Source organism: Corythoichthys intestinalis, chromosome 22 (genome assembly GCF_030265065.1).
Source record: "Corythoichthys intestinalis isolate RoL2023-P3 chromosome 22, ASM3026506v1, whole genome shotgun sequence".
Lineage (NCBI taxonomy): Eukaryota > Metazoa > Chordata > Actinopteri > Syngnathiformes > Syngnathidae > Corythoichthys > Corythoichthys intestinalis.
This window is the reverse complement of record NC_080416.1, coordinates 25,026,817-25,042,766: the sequence shown is the minus strand read 5'-3', so window position 1 is coordinate 25,042,766 and position 15,950 is coordinate 25,026,817. Positions and strand designations below refer to the sequence as shown.

Genomic DNA, 15,950 nt, shown 5'->3' with positions numbered 1-15,950 from the left:
TTTAATTGTTTTATTTTTTTAAACCCAGAAATGTCAGAGTAACACATTTTAGAGCTGTGATTGCAATTCTGTCATACTGTGAAAAAATGATATTTTTGCTTCGGGTTAATATAGCATCAGGATCTCATAACGGCACATGCCTAGAAACCAAAACCACCAAATCTTTTGAATCTGACCCAACAGAATGCCACACATTTTCAGTGAATTTGCAAACTCATGTCATTTAACAGTCCATTCACTCCCCTTGACATCAAATATCACCTCTGGATGTAGCTGACAAAAAAAACATGAGCTCTCACAAAGATGAACCAGGCTGAAGCTAACAGAACGAGCTCTCAGTTGGATCCATGAAAAGATGTGTTCTAAGCATGGTGCAGTCTAACAAGGATGCACCTTGGTAAGTAAGGATATGAATGTGCACTAATTCATATGTACCACAACAAGGGTGTAGTCTGAAAAGGATACATCTTAACAATAATTTCTCATTAAGATGCATCCATATCAAGATACTTCCACACAAGAGAGCTCCCTAAGACAATCTTCTTCAACCGGTGTGCCGCGGCACACTAATGTGCCGTGAGAGGCCGTCAGGTGTGCCGCGAGAAATTATCCAATAGCGCATTTTTTTTGTTTTTTAACGTCGTCGGGCGGAGTTGCAGACGCAAGGAAGGAGTATGAAGAAGATTGCGGTCCTGTGCAGATGAGCGAAGTATTGCTTGTGTCGTGTTCAAGAACTGCTCGGATTTCTAGCCATCAGTCCGCGACCGTGTGGAACCTAGCATGTCTACTGTACATCCTTTGATTAGACTCCTCAAGTGTCAATATTAGAGGTGGGAATCTTTGGGCACCTAATGATTCGATTACGATTCAGAGGCTTCGATTCGATTATAAATCGATTATTGATGCACCACAAATTTATCCAAGTATTTTCCCCAACTGCTAAATAAATGGCATGGCCATGACAGATAACAGTCTTGTGCTAAATGGAATATGAAATAATAAAAATGCATTTATTCAGGCATGGCAAAATTACTCCATAATGGTCAAAACTGTCGACTTCACCTTTACTGTCGCACCTCCCGAACAATATTTTATGACACCTAAATCAGACATGTCATTTCCCTTTCCCGGCTTCGGAAAATGTAAACAAACCAAGAGGCGTGACAGCTAGCCGACATGCTAACCCGAACCGAGTGATGTTTCAAAGTCTTCGAAGCGGAAAATCACACATAACTAGCCCGGACTATTTGACATGACGACTGGGTTGTCGATTGTCTTTGCGGATCGGCAAACCGGAGAGCAATTTACAGCTTGTTCCCCGGAGGAGTGCGGCTGCAGTTGTTGTGCAGCTAATGTGCATGAGGAGAGCTTTTTACATGCCTATCAATGACCAAACGTAAGTAGACCTTTATTTAAAGAAAGTTTGTAGTGTTTAGTTTGTAATCGCTGTATTCGTATTTGACATAATACAAAACAAGATGTTTACTCACTTCCTCGTAAATCCAATGGTCCCACAGTAGTAGGGCTTATTTTGGCCAATATCCACGGTGAATGGGAACCTTTTGAAACTCCAAAAAGGCACACACGCCTCTCCCTCATACAGCAAGATTTTTCTGCAGCCGTTTGGCTGGTGTGATGCGAAAAATAAACGTATTAATCCGCAAAATCAGCTGAATCCTTAGTCCTCATACACAACAGTACGGCTGTAGTGAAGATGACGCCTTCAACCGTATACGTCACAGCGCCCTCCTCCTCAATGCAAGACCGAAGCCGGAAGTCACTCATTTTCATGCCGCGGGATTAAAAAAACTAAATTAGCGATCGCTTCCACACACATCCATGCGGTCCATATCATTCAGGAGCATACAATACCGCGTGTATTATGAAATAAACATGCTTTTTCGTGTCACATGCACTTTAAGTCCCCATTCTGTATCGGCAGCTATAAACTACATTCAATTGATTTAATGTTGTGAATCAACCGTTAAAGTTGTTAAAATTGCTCCCGTTATTCCATAATTTCCCTTCTGTCTACTTTCGACGTGAAAGTTTAAAATATGTTTCATCATTTAAAGATAGATTCAAGTAAAGATTTTGCCGATTTTTTTTTTTTTTTTGGATAAAAAGTAATTAGGTTCGCTACAACAGAGCCTTCTAGAGAAGTGTACTGCTTTAAGATGGCGCCTGTTTACTAGCGCGCAAAAGTCTGTCATTTCGCATCTAGTTCTTGGTATATGATCTAACACGGTCGTCATCTGTCATTTCACATCTAGTTCTAGATATATGTGATATCTACCTAGCCGTATGTTGCCGTATGTTTGTAGCAACTGGGGGCTGTTTGTAGCGGCTGACGGCCGCAGTCAGGTTTTTTTTTTTTTTTTTTTTTAATCTAGCGGCATGAGTTGAACATGACATTTACTCTCGGTCCGTTCCTCATTGCAAGACCGTGCTGTGTTTTATTTCCGCTTTACCTGGTATAATTCAAACAGGAATTTGGATGTTTGTGAATCATTCTCGAATCTTCCACGGCCGAATCGCGAATAATCTAAGAATCGGAAATTTCGTACGCCTCTAGTCAATATACACGAAAGTGTCCTTCCCCTTTTATCCTTATTTGGCGACTGTCACACCTCTCCACTATGTTTTATTCCAACTCATTGCCGAGGATAGCAAGGTGGTTGATGGCTAGAAATCCGAGCAATGGTGCCAAGCAAGCTTAAACTTCATCTCCATACGAAACACCCGTCGTTTCAGAACAACTCGATGGACTAGCCTTCGTGAAAACGCATAGAAACAGGCACCTTTTCTGGGAAAAACTACAAAGGTCAATGAGAAAGCCCTCAAAGCCTGTTACCTTGTTGCTGAACTTGTTGCTAAAGCCATAAAGTCCCATAGGATAGCAGAGACATAAATACTACCTGACTGCAAAGCCATTGTCACCGAGATGTTTGACCCTGAATCGGTTAAAGACATTGCTAAGGTCCCCTAGTCTGATCATTCTGAGCTTTTCAAGCCTAACTGCTATAAAAAATAAAAACAGAGAACAACTGAGAGCTGTTGAAGAAGATTCCTGCCAGGATATCAGCTTTGCGTTCATCTAAACATGCTCAAGTTTCACACTGAGTAAGGATAAATATCTAGAAATGATTTTTAAATGAAATATACTGTACTGAAAGTAATTTTGGAACATTTTTGGTTTGTGGTGTGCCGCAAGATTTTTTCCAATGTAAAAATGTGCCGTGACTCACAAACGATTGAAAAACACTGCCCTAAGAGATACAACTCTATTAGGATGCACCACTAAGATAAGTATTACGGATGGGCGGACGGATACCAAAATATCGATATTTCGATCCAGCGCGTTAAGTTTTAGATATCGATCCCCAAGCAAAAGTATCGATATTTGGAATTAATATATTATATTTTCTTAGTCTATTTTTGGGGTATATTTTTGTGCACTTTTTGTACAACTTTTCCCTTTCGCGTTCTACACGCACGTAAGCGTAAGAAGAGCACCGGTGTCTGCTCCCGCCCCCATTTACGTCCCTATCCTGTGTCGATCAGCATGCTTTTCCTCCGCCCCTCTCATGAGGCACCAACACAGTCACAACAAACAAACATTTGGAAGCTGGTACTACTATCCTGGTAGCATGGCTGCGGCATCGACGACGGATCGTAAAAGAAGTCTGATTTGGACATATTTCATTTTAATAAATAGCAACAAGGCTAAGTGCACAGTTTGTGCCAAAACTGTCAGATATTGTGGTTATACCAAAAACCTCATGAAACACTTAAGAAATGTGCATCCCGAAGCACACAACGAATTCAATGAAAAACGTGCCGCTCAAGCCGAGGAGGACACGAGAAAAGAGAAGACCACGCCGCCAAAGCAAAGCAAAGTACTTTAGAAGTGGCGTTTGCGAAAGGCAGGACTTATCCTGGTAACGTAGGGGCTAATTAATAGATAATCAGAGACGATATAAGCATTAGTGGCTGATGTGCAATATGAAACGATAAATACGGTGTTTTTGTCATCTTACATATAAAGAACTTTGCAGCACTATTGAATATGCTTTGTAATGGAAAGTTATAGCTACATCTTGTTTGTGAAAAGCAAAGTTCATCCCGCATTACATAAAAAAAGGTAAAATTACCATAGTGACATATTTAACAGGGAAGTATTACTGTAACCTAAATGTGGGTCTCCATTTTATTAATTTTTGATACAATGAGAACAAATCAGCCCACATCACATTCCATAGGATAGTCAAGTAAACTACTAGCAAGAAAGTTGGGTATAAAAAGTAATATAAATTATTACTTAACATTTCCAATAGACACATCTCCCCTTACTGTATTTCTAACATTAACTATTATTACTTTTTTTTTTTAATTGCAAGAGACTATAGTTTATTGGATTTGTTTGTAATGATCTATCAATAGAGGGCGGTAACATGCTACTATTAATTCGTTCTTTAATTAGATTAAAAAAATATTGAATTTAGGTAGATTATAATTTGATCAAATACAACGTGTAGCAGGGAAATGTTCTGTGCATATGAATTTAAGGGTCATGTTTAAAGAGTGGGACTGACTAATCAGATTTTTTTGTTGATGGATTGTTTTATGAGTTTGTAGGGAAACTGCTTTGCTAGTTAATAAAAGCAGCAGTTTTTACATTGCAATGCAAATTTGACACAAAGAGACTTTTATTAGTTTTTGAGTGCTTGCTGTAGTTGTACATTAGATATTATTAGATATTATCAGAATGGCTGAGAACTCTGCAGGGATGTATATAGACCCTACTCACATGACGTCACAACCACGCCCCCGCACCATATTGTCCGTCAACTCGTCGTGTTGACGCATTACCGCTACGTAAATTCCTCCTATTATGGCGTGTTTTCTGCTCGTTAACATTATTAATCAAAATGGTGAAGGCGTGTGTGGCGGTCGGTTGCAATAACAGAGAAGATAGACGGAGAGACTTGAAGTTCTACCGTATTCCGAGAGACCCGGAGAGGAGAGCGAGATGGACTGCTGCAATTCGACGAGAAAACTGGGCTCCAAACGATTACCACAGATTATGTAGTAGTCATTTTATATCTGGTAAGATGCATTTAATATATATTTAGAGGGTTTTGGGCTGACAACCACAATTAAGATCATTGCTAGGCTAATCGCCGACAACATACACTCAGACGTTGTGAATGAACTACCTGAAAATATATAATTATAAGGGGATAATAAGACAGTTGTCATACAATTAATTTACAATTTCACTATTGAGGTCAAAAGCCAAAAAATAAATTTAACTAGGGACAATCTGGAGTAGTGCTATCGCACTTCATATTTATTACATTTTATATATGTATGTAGTGAGAGTGCTATCGCTAAACCATATTAACATTGAAAGCCCTAGCTCCATTGACAAATGACATGAAATACATTAGACTTGACAGTGGATGTTAGCAAGAACAAAAGATTTTGAATTGAAAATTTCGTAACTCACCTTCCCGAGCACAAGATAGATTCCTGCCGAATTTTCGTGGACGAGGACCTGTTTCACCCAACCAGCAACGAAGTATTTATAAGCCTCCAAGCTCTTAAAGTTTTTCAAACTTTCGTGAGAATAGGCTGATTTTGTGTGGACAAGATAGTTGTAAATATCAGGGTAGCAGATGTCAGGCAGAGACGGCGAAGACAGCGGGTCGAAAAACATCGATTTAGGCATCAAATATGGATCTGGCGAATGGATAAACTGAAGCTTTTCCATATAACGCCTTTTATGCAACGTATCCAATGAGTTTACAGTGTCAGATCACACTGGGGCTTCCATGAATTGCTCTATAAATTGCACGACTAATTGAAACCATTGAGAATAGGGCTTAAAAATGACGGACAATATGGCAGCCGGATACAGCGACACGTCATTTTGTGACGTAGGTGAGTAGGGTCTATACATATATAAAATATGAACTTCCGGTATCGATATCGGATCAGGATCGCAATATTTGGCCTTGGTATTACTTGGTCTCGGATCGAATCCAAAATCACTGGTATCGCCCATCCCTAATAAGTATCCTGGAAATCACTGACTTAATAGTTCCTCGTAAATTTGCTTAACAGTGCATTGGCTTGTGCAAGTACTTGACTAGGTGACTCCTTGACCCCTTCCAAACTAAAACGAACCCCTTGACGTCTATTTATACACACAAGAGCCTTCACTTCCTGTGCGACTGCCTGTCAGACATACTTGGGGGCAAAGTTCTTCCTTTTTGCGACTGGCACAAATAACTACACGCGCTCTCGAGCTGCGTTCCCTTTTGCAGCGTTCAATAACAGAAAAATGTCCACTCTCATCAGAAAGATTATTAACACCGCCAAAGCACCGGCCGCCATCGGTCCCTACAGGTAACAAAGGCATAAATAAATATGTTTTAAATGTACTGCATGAGAGGTGTGTCTTAGGGGTCAGTGAACTTCACCGATAACACTTTTGAAATGAGACTTGGAGCAAAAAAAGAAACAAAGTCCAAACTCTCTTCGACGAGCAGCAGGTGACGTAAAAGAATGGCAACAATTCGCAGGCAGATAACATACACGGACAAAGCTCCGGTCAGGCAGGGAATATACAGGTAAGATAAGGAAAAGCCCACATGCACGTGTTGTTTTTTATTTCTTACTTTGTTTCGTGTTGTCATTTTTTATTGTATAACGTTACAAGATGTGCCGGAGGGGAGTTCCGGTGTTCTGCCAAAATATGCTACATCGGCGAAACTTCTACATTAGTCGAATTTGACACCTAAAGTACTACCGTGCGCTCTTAACTTGTTTTGTTTAGATGCATACAGGAAAAAGGTACTAAAAAAATGCCTGCAGAAAATACTTAAATGTAGTTATATCAAATAAGGACGGTTTAAACACGCTACGTGACTAATGTGGTCAACTGCTTCAAAGCTAACACAAAAAAACACAATGGTTAAAAGTATGAGAGGGTAATACATGCAAAAAGTATCTTTGAGGCTGTGAAAAGGTTCTAAATAACTAAATAAAAACAATAATAGTGAGTAATCACCGCCTCTAACCGATGTGCGCATGCGTGTGAATGCATGCGCAAGCGCCCTGAGCATTGTGTAGGACGTTTCGCCGCGTAGTAAGGAATGGCCGAACACCGGTTTTGGACCAATCAAAATCATTGTGGGCGGCAACCGACCGTCATTGCGTTTATAAAGGACAAATATTATCTGTAATGGACATTCTTACCAGAAATTAATTCGACTGCAATGCCACATTGATAAATTCCGCAAAACAAGGCGAAAACACGATTGAGTGTCGTTTTCTTTTCTTTAACTTCGCTCGCTCGCAGCTATTTTAATGGTACTGAATTCTTTCCACTTGGTGGCGCTTCAGAGGTGGTATGAAAAAATATCTGAACCTTTTGGAATTCCTCCCATTTCTGCATTAAGTCACCATCAAATGCGATCTGATCTTTGTCAAAATCACACGGATGTAAAAATAGTGTCTGCTTTAACCAAAACCACCCAATCATTTATAGGTTTTTACATTTTAATAAGGATAGCATGCAAACAATGACAGACGGGGGAAAAATAAGTAAGTGAATCCTCTGCCTAAGGAGACTTAAAGAGCAATTGAAACCAATTTTTACCAAACAAAAAGTCAGGTGTGTGCCAAATCACTGATGAGTGGTTTAAAGCTGCCCTGCCCACTATAAAACACACACCCGGTAAGAATTATCTTAATGATATAGAAAGGAAAGAGGGAATTTTATTTTTATTCATTTATGTTGGTTTTATTTTTTTTCTTTTGGTTTTAAATGTTGTCTTCACTTTAGGCGTTTCACTGTCAGAATAGCATAATTTTACAACCCAAGCAAAAAGTATGGAATCACCAGTCTCGGACAAGCACTCACTCAGACATTTTATTATGTAGAACAAACTCTGATAAAAAGCTTTAAAAAAATGAATTAGTTCAAAAATGCAACTCCTTGGCATACAGAAACGCTAAAAGAAATTAATAAAAACATTGTGGTGGTCAGTAAATGTTACTTTGATAGCGCAAGTGCAGGGAAATAAATATTGAATCACTCTATTCTAAAGAAAAAAAATATGGAATCACTCCATTTTGAGTAGAAAATACAGACACACCCAGTCAATTTCCTTTCCTTAATTGGGCCCCTGCCTCAGATTAGATCTGCTCATTAGTCAGCAGTTAAAAACAGTGTAGTTATCACACCTTGGCCTGCAGGGCTGCTGGACCAAGTGGATTCACAAGAATCATGGCTCCAACTAGAGAGATGTCTCTTGAGACCAAGGAGATGACTATCAAACTTCTTGAAGAAGGTAACGCTACACGTAAGGTTTCCAAAGATGTGGGCTGTTCACAGTCAGCTGTATCAAAAATCTGGATCAAGTACAAACAGCATGGCAAGGTTGTAAAAGTTAAGCGTACTGGTAGACCGAGGAAGACATCCAAACGTCATGACAAAAAACTAAAGGCCATTTGTCTTGAAAACAGAAGATGTACAACAAGACAAATGAAGAAGCTGGAGTCGAGGTATGTGACAGAACTGTGCAAAATCGCCTAAAGGAAATTTGATTTTCATAAAAGAAAGCTAAAAGGAAACTATCATTGACACTTAAACAGAAAAGAACAAGACTGCAATGGGCTAAGGAGAGGCAATCATGGACTGTGAATGACTGGATGAAGGTTATTTTCAATGATGAGTCAAGAATCTGCATTGGACAAGGTGATGATGAACTTTTGTTTGGTGCCATTCCAGTGAGATTTACAAAGATGATTACCTGAAGAAAACCTAAAAATTCCCTGAGTCCTTGATGATATGGGGCTGCATGTCAGGCAAAGGCACTGGGGAGATGGCTGTGGTTAAAGCTTCAATAAATGCACAAGTTTACATTGAAATTTTAGACAGCTTTCTTATCCCTTCTATTGAAAATATGTTTGGGGATAATGAATTCATTTCCCAAGATGACAACGCATCATGCCACAGAGCTAAAACTGTTAAAGCATTCCATGGAGAAAGACTCATCCAGTCAATGTCATGGCCTGCAAATAGCCCATATCTCAACCCTATTGAAAACCTGTGGTGGAAATTTAAAAAAAAATAAATAAATGTCCACAGCAAGGCTACAAAATATTAAATGTGATGGTTAACTTACTTATTTTTCCCCTTCTGTCATTTTTTGCATACTATCCTCATTAAAATATGAAAACCTTTACATGTTTGGATGGTTTTAGTTAAAGCAGACAATTTTTTCATCTGTGTGATTTTGACAAAGATCAGACCACATTTGATGGTGATTTTGTGCAGAAATGGGAGAAATTCCAAAAGGTTCAGATACTTTTTCACACCACTGTACATATATCGGATGGGGCTGCTCACTCCTGCCTCGAAGAAGTGGAATTTAGCATGCCGCTAACATTATAATTTGTTTTCTAGACCAATTAAAAATTAAACTGAGAGTATACTCACCCAATTTCTTGACTTGCAAACATTGTAAGATTGAAATAATCATCTCAGTCTGTCAATATGCTTGTGGTTAGTTGGTGATGAGGACAGCGCTACCACAGGCACGTTTGTTTATATGAGATGTCATGAGTCATGACTGTTCTTTAAAGCATCAATTAGGCTGGAGGGATTATAATAGTGGAGTAACATGGGAAATGTACGCTATTAAAGAATTATATTATAATAAATAAGATTATTGAAATTAAGTCTTGCTGTTTTTGCTCAGTCAAGCAGTGCTGGTGGACAGGACCTTATACATTTCTGGTCAGCTGGGAATGGATGTGGCCTCTGGTCAGCTGGTCCAGGGAGGAGTGCAGGCACAGGCCAAACAGGTTCGACATACACGTTAAGACTCTCAGAGGAGGCAACGAAAATCATGCTCTGTATTTAAAAAGAAATACACACACACTTGCGCTTAATTTAAAAAGAAAGTAAGATTCTTGTAAATATTCGTCAGGCTCTGGTCAACATGGGTGAGATCCTTAAAGCTTCAGGCTGCAACTACAGCAACGGTAACATCTCAAATCTCATGTGGGCTACTTTTTTCTCTCTATTATGACACTCACATGGAGCGAATTTTGCCATTTCAGTGGTGAAAACGACCGTCCTGCTGGCGGACATTAATGACTTTAATGGCGTCAATGAAGTCTACAAGACATGTAAGTCAATGCTGTTATACTTAAAAACTTTGGTAATTGTTTGGGCCCTTTCATATGAGCACATTGTGCCAGTTGACAGTAATCTTAGGCCCCTCATTCGCATTGTAAATAGAAGACAACAGATAAGTGAAATGGAAGCTTGAGCCCACCCCATGTTTGTAAGCGGACACCGCAATGCAGGAGGTCACAGTGTAACGTGACCTCCACTGAGCCACATTGTATAGTGGAGACTCCTCTCAGTCTTCCGGATTGACAAGAATACACTGACCCATAAGATTTTTCTGAACTATAAAAATATAGGAAAAAGTCAATTAATCACAATAATAATTTAATGTTGTTGCCCCCCCAGTCTTTAGCAGCAACTTCCCAGCCAGAGCTGCCTACCAAGTGGCGGCACTCCCCCGTGTAAGTACCCCGACTTACCCATACGTCAATTTGAGTTACAAGCTTGAGCCAAGCGAAAAAAAAGTTGCTCTCAGTTTCTCTTTTATTGAACAGGACAGTCAAATACACATAATATGAACATGCCATGAGGACGCAATGTAATAATGTCACAAACTAGGTCACGTCCATTAAAGGGAGCCGCGGACTTAAAGACTTAGGGCTTTAATAATCCACAATTGTTCTCTTTTACTAAAATATGTTATTCGAAACACATATATTATTGCAATTGAATTATAAATCTATAACATTGAGTACCTACAGAGGGTGCCATGTTTTTACGCACGCAATGCACGATGGGCTGTACTGAAGAAATAGCTTCGCTAGCTAGCAAGCGAAGCTAGTATGACGACTGACATGATTTTGTCACATTCTACTTCTGGTCAGATTGTTTTGTTACAGAGATGTGGGATGAGTATTCAGTGACGTACCGGCATCCAATTCCAGCTCATTAGCAGTGTTTTTTTAATCTATCCTAGGCGGCTTGCCGAGCTATTGACTTGCTGCCATTTGAGTTTCTACAGTATATCCCTTCATTGCTAGTTGCATCATTGCTTTGTTTTTTTTCCCTGTTTCTTTGGCTCTCACTGTGGTTTTCCATGTTTTTTTGTTGTTGTTTTTTAACTGATCTCGACCTATGGACCCTTTTTGCGTCTCCCTTTTCGTTATCGCATGTTTTTTTGTGTGTTCAATAAATCTCTTTAAGCAGTCCCTATGTTATTGTTGTCTGAAGTGAGCCCCATTTTCTTATTCCGTCAAGCCAGCTGCACTTTCTTTTCTGTTGCGTTTCCCTTTCAGGTTTTACTGCACAGACAGACAACGCATGTGGGTTGCGATTGCTTTATGAGGAAGACGGCCTACATGATGGTCTCTTGCATGGGAAACACGTGTTAGAATCCCGCTGGAGACCTTCGTTTAATTGCTTTTGCTTTTTTCGATGGTGCTGTCCTGCTCATCACTTTTCCGTTCGGGTTCGAATTGGGAGAGCAGAACCGACGACATGCTTTTGTAGCTAACAAGTGACGGTGTGGAAGTACGGCAGCGCTGCCCAGTGACGTCACCACCCAGAGTGCATTGCTTCGTCAACAACATCGGCGACCTATTAGTTATACTAATATTTCAAATGTAAAAAAGAAAACATTAAGAGTGGTTTGAATATCAAATTATTATAACTCATAGTTACATTTATCTTTTAAGAACTAAGTCTTTGGGTCCGTGGTTCCCTTTAAAGGCACACAGCCAACACAAAAATACTACATTACATGCAGTAATTAAAATTCATAGAATCAGTTTATTTCATGACATTTTCCATTTATATACATACAGTGGGGCAAATAAGTATTTAGTCAACCACCAATTGTGCAAATTCTCCTACTTGAAAAGATTAGAGAGGCCTGTAATTGTCAACATGGGTAAACCTCAACCATGAGAGACGGAATGTGGAAAAAAAAAACAGAAAATCACATTGTTTGATTTTTAAAGAATTTATTTCCAAATTAGAGAGGAAAATAAGTATTTGGTCACTTACAAACAAGCAAGATTTCTGGCTGTCAAAGAGGTCTAACTTCTTCTAACGAGATGGCACATGTTTTAACTCATTATCGGTATAAAAGACACCTGTCCACAACCTCAGTCAGTCACACTCCAAACTCCACTATGGCCACGACTATGGCCATGTCGAAGAACACCAGAGACAAAATTGTAGACCTGCACCAGGCTGAGAAGACTGAGAATCTGCAATAGGTAAAACGCTTGGTGTAAAGAAATCAACTGTGGGAGCAATTATTAGAAAATGGAAGACATACAAGACCACTGTCAATCTCTCTCGATCTGGGGCTCCATGCAAGATCTCACCCCGTTGCGTTAAAATGATAACAAAAACAGTGAGCAAAAATTCTAGAAACACATGGGGGGTCCTAGTGAATGACCTACAGAGAGCTGGGACCACAGTAACAAAGGCTACTATCAGTAACCCAATACGCCGCCAGGGACTCAAATCCTGCACTGCCAGACGTGTTCCCCTGCTGAAGAAAGTACACGTCCAGGCCCGTCTGCGGTTCGCTAGAGAGCATTTGGATAATCCAGAAGAGGACTGGGAGAATGTGTTATGGTCAGATGAAACCAAAATAGAACTTTTTGGTAGAAACACAGGTTCTCGTGTTTGGAGGAGAAAGAATACTGAATTGCAGCCGAAGAACACCATACCCACTCTGAAGCATGGGGGTGGAAAGATCATGCTTTGGGGCTGTTTTTCTGCAAAGGGACCAGGGCGACTGATCTGTGTAAAGGAAAGAATGAATGGGGCCATGTATCGAGAGATTTTGAGTGAAAATCTCCTTCCATCAGCAAGGGCATTGAAGATGAGACGTGGCTGGGTCTTTCAGCATGACAGTGATCCCAAACTCACAGCCAGGGCAACAAAGGAGTGGCTTCGTAAGAAGCATTTCAAAGTCCTGGAGTGGCCTAGTCAGCCTCCAGATCTCAACCCCATAGAAAATCTGTGGAGGGAGTTGAAATTCCGTGTTGCCCAACGACAGCCCCAAAACATCACTGCTCTAGAGGAGATCTGCATGGAGGAATGGGCCAAAATACCAGCAACAGTGTGTGAAAAGCTTGTGAAGAGTTACACAAAACATTTGGCCTCCGTTATTGCCAAACAAGGGTACATAACAAAGTATTGAGATGAAATTTTGGTATTGACCAAATACTTATTTTCCGCCTTGATTTGCAAATAAATTCTTTAAAAATCAAACAATGTGATTTTCTGGGGGGGGGGGTGTTCCACATTCTGTCTCTCATGGTTGAGGTTTACCCATGTTGACAATTACAGGCCTCTCTAATATTTTCAAGAGGGAGAATTTGCACAATTAGTGGTTTACTAAATACTTATTTGCCCCCACTGTAAGTGTGCTAGTTTTTGCTATTATATTTGGGACAGATGAATGGCATTTTAATTCATTACAATGTGGAAAATTAATATGATGAATACTTGAGTACATCTTTCTTTTTTTCTTTTCTTTTTTCTTCTTTTTAGAATTTTCCATTCAAGTTGCAACATTTTGTGTAAAATCTCTTTTCAGGGTGGCCTGGTGGAAATCGAGGCAGTTGCTGTCCTCGGTCCACTCGCTGACTCCTGACTAGGCGGCCAACTTGCAAACAAGTTATAGTTCAACCATTCTTTCCAAAAAATTTTCCAACAATACGTGATAGCGTCTGCTTCTAAATCTGTCTGTTAGCTCACAGAACCGCTTTCAAAACTGGCCCTTTTGATAGAAAAACCCCACATAATGGAAGAAAGCACTTAATTGCCAGTTGTTCGGATCGTGGTACAATCGGTGAGTTACAAGCGAAACAAATAATATTGTAGCGCTGTGCCTTAAGTAGCTTTCATTCATGTAAAAATAGGCAATAATCAGGGTAATGCCAAATAAAAGAACCTGAGTGACAAGAGTTTTCTTTGTTCTGGTCATTTTAAAACTATTTTAATCACTGAACTCAGTCTCACTCACTGACAGCTCAGGTGTATGGAGTGCATAGTAATCACAAAGTATGTGTTGTGGTAGTTAGCAAAAGAAGAAAATTCATATTAAAAACACCCACATTAAAACAATTATTGATTATTTTACATTATAGTAACAGTCATGTGAAAAAATTAGGACAACCCATTAAATATTCCGTTCTTTATTAGGAATTTTCACGTATCAAAGACTGATCTTGTTTTTCTTTATCTCTGGAAAAGAAAGTGATTTAATGGCAGGTAAACAACAGAAATTAACATTGTTTTACTCAATAAACCGAATATATCAACAAAAATGCATATTCTAACTGAGGAAAAATAACTAGTTTTGGCCCCTTTGGCTGAAATAACTTCAGTTAGATGCTTTTTTTTAGCCATCTACCAGTCGTTGACATCGGTCTGAAGAAAGTTTGCCCCACTCCTCGACGCAGAATACTTTCAACAGTGACTGTTGAAGTGAGAGAAAACACCATGGTGAGATCAAAATAGCTGTCTGAAGCTTTCAGAAAGAATATTGTAGACTCTTATTAGTCTGGTAGTGGATTTCAAAAGATCTCAAAAGAATATGAAATCACCCTTTCCACTGTCCGGAAAATAGTCTAAAAATGGAGGACATTCATAACAACTGCCAACATGCCCAGGTTGGGCCGTCCAAGTAAGTTCACCCCAAGAGCGGACCGCAAGATGCTAAAAGAATTTTCCAAAAACTCTAAAATGTCTTCACGGGTCCTACAGCAGGCTCTTGCTACTGTTGATGTGAAGGTGCAATTCTCTACAATCAGAAAGAAACTTCACAAGTTTAACCTTCATGAGAGGTGTGCTAGGAGGAAAGCTTTGCTCTCCAAGAAGAACATGAAGGCTAAACCGAAGTTTGCCAGAGTGAATGTACACAAAGACAAGGACTTCTGGAATAATTTTCTTTGGACAGATGAATCTAAAATTGAATTATTTGGACACCAGAACAGAGGACATGTTTGGCGTAACCCAATACAGCATTCCAGGAAAAGAACCTCATACAAACTGTGAAGCATGGAGGTGGAAGTATCATGGTTTGGGGATGCTTTGCTAAAGCAGGACCTGGCCAGCTCACCATCATAGATTCCACCATGAATTCTATCGTGTATTAGAGGGTGCTTGAGGAACATGTGAGATCATCTGTGAAAAAATTAAAGCTGAAGTGAAATAGGACTCTGCAACATGACAGTGACCCAAAACAAACCAGTAAATCCACCAAGGAGTGGTTCAAAAGGAAGAGAGTCCTGGGATAGCTGAGTAAAAGCCCAGATCTTAATCCCATTTAGATCTTTGGGTTGACTTGAAACCGGCTGTACCCCTCAAACATCTCACAGCTGAAAGTATTCTGCGTCGAGGAGTGGGGCAAACTTTCTTCAGACTGATGTCAAAGACTGGTTGATGGCTACAAAAAGCGTCTCACTGAAGCAAGAGCGTAGGTTTGGTCTCAATATTTGTAGGAACGATATAACAGCATAACATTAATAAGACCAAACATATTGGGTGAACGGGGGTCAGGGCTACATTTCTCACCAATATGAACCTAATTAATTGATAGGCTAAATGATTAATGCAAAGTAAATCTGTATTGACATGTACTGTACTAACTTTCACACCTCCACATCAACACCAATATCTTAATCTGATATAGTCAAATAAGGCTAGTTAACAGATTAATGCATCAGATTCTTCCACTTTAAGTAAATATTACTATTTGTTCATACTGAGCCCATACATCAAAAAGCTGGTCATTTTTCACCTAAATCAAGAA

The 15,950-nt window shown here is 39.6% G+C and overlaps 1 protein-coding gene across 2 annotated transcripts; it reads left to right on the top strand.

The window, feature by feature from the left end:
- The first annotated feature begins 6,247 nt into the window (after positions 1-6,247).
- rida (reactive intermediate imine deaminase A homolog) lies at positions 6,248-14,098 on the top strand. 2 transcript variants are annotated; one of them, XM_057827855.1, is made up of 6 exons: positions 6,248-6,414; positions 9,777-9,882; positions 10,008-10,062; positions 10,141-10,209; positions 10,559-10,614; positions 13,731-14,098. In XM_057827855.1, exons 1-6 carry the CDS (start codon positions 6,350-6,352, stop codon positions 13,785-13,787), a joined length of 408 nt encoding a protein of 135 aa, XP_057683838.1. In that variant the 5' UTR covers positions 6,248-6,349; the 3' UTR covers positions 13,788-14,098. The 2 variants fall into 2 exon arrangements, with proteins under 2 accessions (XP_057683838.1, XP_057683839.1); XM_057827856.1 differs by lacking the exon at positions 6,248-6,414 and adding an exon at positions 6,477-6,638.
- The last annotated feature ends 1,852 nt before the right edge of the window (positions 14,099-15,950 follow it).

Excerpts from the sequence above, each read along its gene's own strand:
- rida (XM_057827855.1), top strand. The coding sequence starts at position 6,350 with ATGTCCACTCTCATCAGAAAGATTATTAACACCGCCAAAGCACCGGCC. Across the intron at positions 6,415-9,776 it reads GCCGCCATCGGTCCCTACAG|TCAAGCAGTGCTGGTGGACA; the intron begins GTAACAAAGGCA and ends GTTTTTGCTCAG. Across the intron at positions 10,615-13,730 it reads AAGTGGCGGCACTCCCCCGT|GGTGGCCTGGTGGAAATCGA; the intron begins GTAAGTACCCCG and ends ATCTCTTTTCAG.